The sequence below is a fragment of the Ruditapes philippinarum genome, unplaced genomic scaffold (assembly GCF_026571515.1).
Source record: "Ruditapes philippinarum isolate M1 unplaced genomic scaffold, ASM2657151v2 ctg7632_1_1_1_1, whole genome shotgun sequence".
Taxonomy (NCBI): domain Eukaryota; kingdom Metazoa; phylum Mollusca; class Bivalvia; order Venerida; family Veneridae; genus Ruditapes; species Ruditapes philippinarum.
This window is the reverse complement of record NW_026866409.1, coordinates 23,719-32,961: the sequence shown is the minus strand read 5'-3', so window position 1 is coordinate 32,961 and position 9,243 is coordinate 23,719. Positions and strand designations below refer to the sequence as shown.

The 9,243-nt window shown below is 31.8% G+C and overlaps 1 protein-coding gene across 4 annotated transcripts in view; it reads left to right on the top strand.

Moving 5' to 3' along the window:
- Window positions 1-272: 272 nt before the first annotated feature.
- Window positions 273-9,243, top strand: part of LOC132732399 (oxysterol-binding protein 1-like) — a 28,508-nt gene continuing 19,537 nt past the window's right edge. For 3 of the 4 annotated variants that reach the window (XM_060718813.1, XM_060718812.1, XM_060718814.1), the window contains exons 1-2: window positions 273-485; window positions 1,733-1,968. In XM_060718813.1, coding sequence (XP_060574796.1) covers window positions 293-485; window positions 1,733-1,968 — 429 coding nt within the window. In that variant the 5' untranslated portion in view covers window positions 273-292. Of the gene's footprint in view, window positions 486-1,732; window positions 1,969-6,829; window positions 6,943-9,243 lie in introns of those variants that run through there. The other variant, XM_060718816.1, reaches the window with a different exon arrangement.

The window sequence follows — 9,243 nt, the reverse complement described above, 5'->3', positions numbered from 1 at the left end:
ATGCAACATCATTTGAGCTGCGTCATGACAAAACCAACATTGTGGGTTTGCGACCAGCATGGGTCAAGACCAGCCTGCGCATCTGCACAGTCTGATCAGGATCCATCCTGTTCGCTATCAGTTTTTCTACTTTACAGTAATAGAGTTGGTAAGCGAATAGCATGGATCCTGATCAGACTGCGCGGATGCGCAGGCTGGTCTGGATCCATGCTGGTTTGCAAACGCACTATGTTGGTTTTGTCGTGACGCAGCTCATATATCGTAAATATTTTATTACAGGAATCAAGCCGAGATGACACATACGTGCCGAGGAACTATAAATCTAGCCACAGCATTTATCACAACATCTGATTCGTGTACAATAGTCATATCTAGTGGTGGTAACCACACCTTTCATCTTAAAGCAACGTCAGAAGTAGATCGGCAGAAATGGGTGACTGCGCTAGAGTTGGCGAAAGCTGATGCAATAAGAATGCTAGAACCGGGTATGTTTGAACTAATCATTCTATTCTCAGATTATATAATTTCAGTGATTTTTCTCACTTAATTGGGAAGAGGCCTTAGCCTCTTGATTTTTTGAAAAAATACCGCTCAAATTGCCAATTTGGGAAGTAAAAAAAAACAGGTTAAGGTTTAGATTTTTCAGAAAACTGCATGATTTTAAAGAAAATTTAAATTGGGAAGAGGCTTTTTATCGGAGTCTGTTATATTAGCAGGAAATTCACTGAATTTGTAGAGCCTTCATTAATAAAATATAAAATTGATGTACTGTTGATATATTTCTGTCAATTATTCATCGATATATACTTTAAAAAATCGATAGTTTTGACTAATTTATGAAATGCCGAGAAATTATGAAAATTTGTCTTAGGTACATGTACATAAGGAAACGGGTGCCCAGCCAAAACTACATGTTTAAAACCATGCTGTGGTTACAAAATGGACATATTTCATTGCAGTGATGAAAAATAGCCAGAAAATACTATGCGATCGTCATTCATAAACATACATTATAAACATACACATCATAATTGTATGAACAGTACATAAACTGTCATGCATTTTACTGAAATATTTAAACAGGTCACTGAGGTATAAAAGTAAATTATAAATACAAGTAATTATAAGTAATTAACATATTATCAAATTCAATGTAACATCAATATTTCTAAACTGAAATCAATATTTGGTCGATATGCTTTGCACAGAATCAATGACAGCTTTTTAAATTTGAATTTAAATATAAACGTTATACCCACCTCTAGCACATAGAAGAAAATAACTTTTCAATATAAATTGGTCATGCAGTATAAACAATAATGATTTAGAATTAGATACATGTATTGACTAAGATATAATCTGTTTTCAAGTACTCTTTGTGATATTTATCCTTGACGATATTTCCTTATTTCAACCAGTATCATTGAAAATATATTAACTATAGTTAATGTCTTATTTATGTTTTGATTTAGAAATAAGATATCTTTAAAACTTGTAACTTGTTATCTTTGTTTATTTTTACTGCAAATACAATGCAGTAATGTCATTGACCTTCTGATACAGGTTTTAGCTGACAAACTGAACTATTTTATTTATGTATATGCTATTTCTAGGCAATTCTTTGTTGTTAATTCTATATATAGATTAATGCTATTTTTTTTTAGATTCATTCTATTTATAGAATCATTCTATTTATAGATCAATTATATTTATGGATCAATTCTATTTATAGATAGTGATGAGGAGGAGCCAGACAAGCATGACATACAGACCACCATTAAATCACTCAACTCCAAACTGGAGGACCTGAACACATGTAATGATTTAATCGGCAAACATGGTAGTGCCTTACAGAGGGCTCTAACCGAACTGGAGCAGGTGGAGGGAGCACCAGATGTCTCGAGCAAGATAAAGGTTATCAACGAGAGAGCAACAATGTTCAGGATTACTTCAAATGCAATGATTAATGTAAGTTCAGTCTTTTTAATGTCACTGTATCAAGACCAATAACTTTAGCATAGATTTACAGTACCACCTCTGCAGAACTACACTGTTTGGACAACAAAAAGCTTGGTTGTGACTGGGAGGTGTTGCCCTAAAAAGGTAATTTCTAGAAACCATTTTTCTATTTTTAGTAACAGTGACCTTGACCTCAGGGGTAAAGTCTTCCTTTAGGAAGAAAGTTTACTGTCGGGTGTCAAGAGGTTATTGCTATCATGAGGTGTTATTGCTGTAGTATACAGAGGGCCACTCTATAGAGATGTCACTGAATTCTGAAATTTTTGTGTTATTTAAAAATTAACTAAAAAAACCAATTACTTTTGGTGGTTAAGGTATTGCATGCAAATTTTGCACATCTACTGAAGGTATTCACTGGAACTTTCATTTGTGTCTGTAAAATGATAATTTAAGGTCACAGACTAAGATTTGCTAAGAAGTTGTAGCGTAGCTTTTTCTCTGAATTTACCCTCACAGAGTAATTTCACCTTGCCTGAGAATCAAACTATTGGATTTCAAACCCCGTGCTCGTCCTATTAAGCTAAGCTTGGGGACAGAACAAACCACACTTATATGAATCTGGAAGAGTGCTGCTTTAAAAGAATGCTGCAGATTTATGCTCTTTTTGTGGCCTATGTTGAAAAAGATCGTCTAAATATTATGATGTTTTTTGTTTTCTTTTTGAAATGTGTTTTTGATAGTTAAAATTTTGCCCATTATATGTTACATGTAGGACATGAAAATTGCTGTCATCTCTCAAATGATACAATCATTATGAAATATGTTCTATATTACTCATACTGATGTATAACTTAACTTGAATCATACTGGTGGATTTTGTTGTAAAATATTTATTTGGAAAATAATATATATGTTTATTTAATCCTTAAACCTGCTGAATTTGTGAAATGGATTTGTCCACATTTGAATTTGGAACAGTCCATTTATAGTTTTCAAGGGGTGATCAGTGTACAAATATTGAAAAATTGAAAATATGAAAGCCTGATTGTATTTTAGGCTGGATAACCTTACCATTATATTACAAATAAACAAATTGTCATTATTATATAGTATGTAGTCTACAGACTCTATACTAGTTGTAATTTTGTTTAAGGTAAAGAATTATTAAGGACAAAATGTCATAAAAATTGCATCTGATAGTTTATTCATTACAGTTTCTGTAGAAACAAGATCTGCATTTAATACAGATTTCTTCCATACTTTGAATGAAGTTGCAAATTTGAATTGAATTATTCAAAATAAAGTGCTGTGTGTGATTTAAAAACATTGATTTATGTAAATGTAAACTAAAAACATACAAAAACAACTTGTTATATGGTCAGGGTGGCATTTGGAATAAATTGCACAGCAAAACATTTTAAGAATAGCATCTATTCATATTATTTTGTCATATTAATATCTTCTATAAAAGTAATGGATTTTCTTCAAGTAAAGTACATAGACCATTACATAGAAACAACTTTCCTGGGCTATTACAGTTTTTTTTTTTTGTTGAAGTCCCTCTTATTTCCAACAATCTTTTCTCAACTGATTCAACGATGTAAAGGATTACCCTATAAGTCAACTTAATTGTTTGAAAAAGATTTTGAAAAATTGAATTCTTCAGTTGATCTCTATCAGAGTTTCAAATTTTATATGTTTTTATGCTATTAGACCTTTGATATGCCGATAATGTAAAAATAGGCCTTGACCTTGCCTTTGAAAAGTCATTCATAGATATACATATAAATGAAATCAGTAGCCTGATTCACTTGAATAATTATTTTCTAAGTGTCCGATAATTGCTTACTAATACTTGCTTCTTATTTCCCTTTTGCATGTTTGCAGTAACCATTCTTGGAGGGGGGATAGGGGATTCACTCATATTTTTGAGAATTCTCCCCTAATTTTTCAGAGGCAGTGGGGAAATTTTAGTACATAAAGAAAGAAGGAAAAAGATCAACAAAATGAAATATCTCACTTTTCTATAAAAATCCCTCTTGTTTTTCGAATCCTAGAAAAGACACTGATTTGCAAGGTTTATTTTGTTTACAAAAGAAACATTTGTTTCAAACAATTTGTTGTTCAATATCTGTAAATATTCATATTGATGAGTAAGTTATTATTCAGTACATAATTATATTAACCTTCAATCAGCTCGTGGCCTAGCAACTAGTGCAGACCAAGATCAGCTGTCACATATGTGCTGTCTGATCATCATGGTCTGCACTGTTCACTCACTATTCACTAAGTACAATGTACATTGTGCTATTCCCTATAAAAGATGAATGGTTTTGTCCAGATTGAAAGATAGACAAGTCCTTTTAAGATATTTAGTGGGGTAAGGTTTCATTTGATCAATATTATATGTTATCTTCGGACTAGATTTAGTCAATATAGGAAAATACCTCCTGCAGACATAGCATAATGAAAATGAACAAATCATCATGTTAGTACAGTAACAAATTAACCTGTAAGTGCACTAAGGTGACAAAATAGTTAATACATGTATATTGTAATGATTGTATTCTGTTTTTTATGTACAATCCTCTATAATATAGGATATTAAATGAATTGTCATTGCATACATGTATAGATAAAATATTAAACAATTCTAGGAAATGATTATATTAAAAAGTGATCCTGAGGCAAATTTTTTATAACATTTCTTGGACAATTTCATGTAAGCCTACATGTACATACAGGGATTTGTTTTGTCTTATTTTATAGCCGTTATTGGGTCATAATCCCAATTCAAAATAGTATATTACTTTCCCAATCTACAGGAAAAAATTCCCAACTGAAAGTTACAAAATAAAAATATTGAATAAAATTCTAAAATCTTTGAAAATAAGGGTTTCTTCACTGTAATAGTGCTTAAATGTTTGAAGATGCCATCGTAGACAGTGATTGTTTGCATTCATTTAATAAACATTGCAAAATTTCAGTTGTGCATATTTACCCAACTTTTAACAAAACACAGTATACACTGATGAAATTCCCAATTCCATGGGTATGGGTCATGTTCCCAAAATCCTGAAAAAATCCCTGACATAAAAAGACAACACATGCACGTTAAGCAGTATGGCTGAGTGGTTAAAGCGTTGGACTAGTTATATAAGGTTTGCTATCTCCGTGGATTCAAACCTAAAATGGTAGGAGCAAGCTGTTGTTTCCTTGAGCAAGAAACTACACTCATTGCTTGGTACTGGTTGGTTCCAGGAACTGGTTCTAGAGCATGTCTTTAAGCTTCTTACACAATCAAACTAAAACAAATTTTGTATATAGTAACACATGCAAAGTTTTGTATCACTTGATATTTATTATAAGGCCAGGCAACTCCATCAGAAAAGCCAAAATTACATTAATGGGCCATTTTTAGATATTAAATTTGTATTATATTAAAAAAAGAAGAAAACTCTAATAGTTTATATAACAATGTAACAATCAACGTCATGTGATTCATACTTATTGTTACTATTGTTGTACATGTATATACTGTATACATGGTATATGAAGATAATATAAGGTACATGTACATTCATGGAAATATGCTATGTAAATATTGGTTGTGGTATTGTGGTTGAGTGGTTAATACGAGGGACTATAGTAATCAGTGGATTGCTGGCAGTATGTGGTTCAAACCCGGTTGTTTCCTGGAGCAAGAAACTATATATATTCTCATTGCATAGTACTGGTTGGTTCTAGGAACAGATCCGATGGCGTTCAGTAATCTGATGTAACTTTTTAAGCAATCAAACTAAAATAATTTCTGTTGAAAGGGTGTAAGGAGGAACTATAAAATTATGTCAAACAATACCTCGGAACTATATGTCAAACAATACATCAGTTTTATAAATTTACTTACAAGATTCTAGGTGAATTTAATTTTTATCGCCTCTAAATATTATAAATACAAATCAGAGGTTTAAGTTTAACAACAATTAAGGACAGAGGTTTAAGTTTAACAACAATTAAGGACAGAGTGGCTATCAAAACACTTAAAGATAGTCCTAATCTGACAATCTTTTGAGTGGCGATAATTAAACAAACATATTTACGTTATTTTTCTTTTGGCTACTGATCTTTAATGTTTTGACCCTGAAATCTCTCAATCTGTTTGTGGACTGATCCAAATTCGAAAAAGGGTAAGTCAAGTAGTCAAGTATTCAAAGTCAGTAGTGAAAAGGGTTCTTGAGGTCATAATAATTTACTTTGATTTAATAATGAATCAAGCACAGATAATGTTCAGTTCAACATGTAATTTAGTTAATAATTTTCCATTTAAAAGTGTGAAAATTGTTCTTTAGAAATTAATTTTCACATCTTCCTGCTGAAACTGGATATGTATAGTGTTTGCCATCATTTTACAGCCAGGCCTATACAGCTCTGCAGTCTGACCAGTCACTATAGTTTTTGTTGACCAAATTTTCATCATAACACCTCCAAAAGTGGTAATGGACAGTTCCAAAAATGGAAGCTAGACAAGTCCATTTAAGGAATTTAGCATTTCAGGGTGAACTAGAAAGACTTGCTCCAAATATTCCAATACCAATGTAGTTCTATAAAGAACTTGGCACACATCTCCATTTTGACATAAAAATTTCCCTGAAATTACTTCGGAAACCAATAAAAAAACAAAGTCATGCTAGAAGTATCCCAAGAGCGTACAAAAAAAATATTAACCCAATTGTCCTCCTGCATTTTTCTAGTTTTCTGATGGTTGTATTGATTGTGGAATAGGGGGGGGGGGGGTTTACTGTTAATGGTTGTATAATTCAGGAGTATAATGCAGATATATTTCATTGATCACATCACAGCTACGGCCTACGTTATGTATGGATGTATCGTGGTGCTTGTAACGGATGTATCGCTATTGGGATAAGACATGATATTGTCGGTACCTACTTGGGCCTATGACAGGCATATATCATGTATATACTGGTATGATTACAGTTTACACATATGTTAACTTTTTTCATGTATTCTGGTTTCATTTAAATGTGTTGTTTAAACTACATATATTGCTACTGAAATTTGTATTGTTAAAGTTCAATAATGAGATTGTTGTTTGCCTTGGTTTTTTCATTTGATCAATTTTGAATTTCTGCCAACATGTATTATAATTGCTATTGGTTTAGTATTTTCCTTTATATTAAATTTTGAACACTTTATAAACTTAGCTAAGAAGGTACATGTATTTGAGTGTCTGTGGTGATGATAAATGAGCTTTAACAGTATTTACCTCCCTTGCAAAAAAGTTGCAGCCATTTTGGGAGCATTATTCAGTATAATATATCTAAAAAAAAAAATATTTTTTTTGGGGGGGGGGGGGCTTGGAAGAAAAGAAACAAACTTGGCTAGAAAACCGTGTCAATACTGAAACCCTAAAATCTTCTAAAACTAGCAGTCTATAAGGTTTACATTGTCTGACATGCTTTATTTTTCTGCACACATGATTTATCCCCTTAACATTCTGAAACTGAAGATGATCTAAGCCTTTGCAACTAGTATAGAACCAGGCTAGCCTGAGATTATGTCTATACAAATTTAGATGGACTGTTCTAAATTCATGACAGGGCAAGTATATTACACAAATTATGTAGGTTAAGAATTAAGGAGTTACTTCCCTTTGATATATTTTTTTAGCCCAGAATGTTTCAATTATCATAAGCAGACAACATGCATGTTAGATTTAAACATACAATGTCCAACAAACTTTAGAACAGGTCTCACAGGAACTGACTTAAATGAGTGGGAAAAATATGACAAAACTGTTAAAACAACTGTGCTACTTCTTATGCAAATGAGAGGCATTAAATAATAATAAGTCAAAGGCATAACTTGTAATTATATGATTTCAATTTTTAGTGTAGCGTAACAGGGGCTGTTTAGGCCCAGCCTTAGAAAAGCAAATTTTATAGCAAAGTTGAGACTAACATTTACATGGAAAAAAAGAAATAAATAAGCTAAATAAATAATAATAAGTAATTAAAAGAAAATTATTAGGAATGTATTGTTCTGGAAAAAAAAGGGGGTGGGGTTTAATATAGCAAAATTTAAGTTAAGATTTTATGTAGGATTATTAATTAACTTCACAGTATGGAAAGTTTATCTTACACTGGTACAGGGAAAATTAATCTAGTGATGTGATAAAAACTGTGTCAAGCATTACGTTACTATTTTTAACTTTGTGGACACTACGATGGTATGATGGTATGAGAGGTACAAAGTGCACGGAGTGAATGTTATTCTGGATTGTTTGATACGGATTATTTCGTAATTGTTCTTAAAAGTCTTGTGACCATTATATAATGTAAGGTTATGAATTATTTATATCTTAATATGTCAGCTGTTTTCTTTCTTTAAATCAGTCTATACTACTTTTGGCTAGTCTGCTCAAGATTGAGTTGAAATGGAAGTCAAAGTTTTGTTACTTTTATATTTTACTCAACATTTTACATTTGAGATTGATTCTGGAGCAAAATGGGTCAAGGTCATTGACTTCCAAACACTTTGGTCTCACCACAGTGTGTTTGAATCCCATTAGGGTAGTGGTTTTTCTCACTTAATTGGGTAAGGCCTCTTGATTTTAGGGGAAATTATCACTATAATTGCTAATTTGGGAAATGTAAAACCTGGGGTAAGTTCAGAATTTTGGGAAAACTGCATGATTTTAAAGAAAATTTCAATTGGGAAGAGGCCTTTTATAGACATTTGTCATATAAAATAGAAAATCACTTTAGGGACTTGGAATTCTTATATGAGGAAGCTATTCATTTTAAACAGAACAGAAGGTAACAATTTATGGTCATATTGGGATGATCATTTAATGTTTCTTAAGTAACTTGCAGGAAAGTTTTATTTGGTCAGTTAAATTTGACAGTCCTGATTATAATGGTCTTTATATTGTAGGTGTAACCTAAAAGCTAACTTAAAACAAAACAATTTTTGAGGTTTAAATCAAGTTTTTTGTTAAACTGTCAGAGATAATTGTTTTATTCGATATTATGTGATTAGAAGTCAAATTTTGTGAAACTATGATACTAACGTTTAACATTTTAGGGCGAGGATAAATTTTGTTACATGTGTAATAGCTGTAGGTTGTTTATTTAATGAACATATGTGTTAAAATGTGACTAATTGTAAAAGCATTTGTTTTGGGCAGTCACAAACTATGTTGTAAATGTTTCTAAAATGTAATATGTTTTGAAGAAAGTGTGATGTTTCACATTTGACTAATGT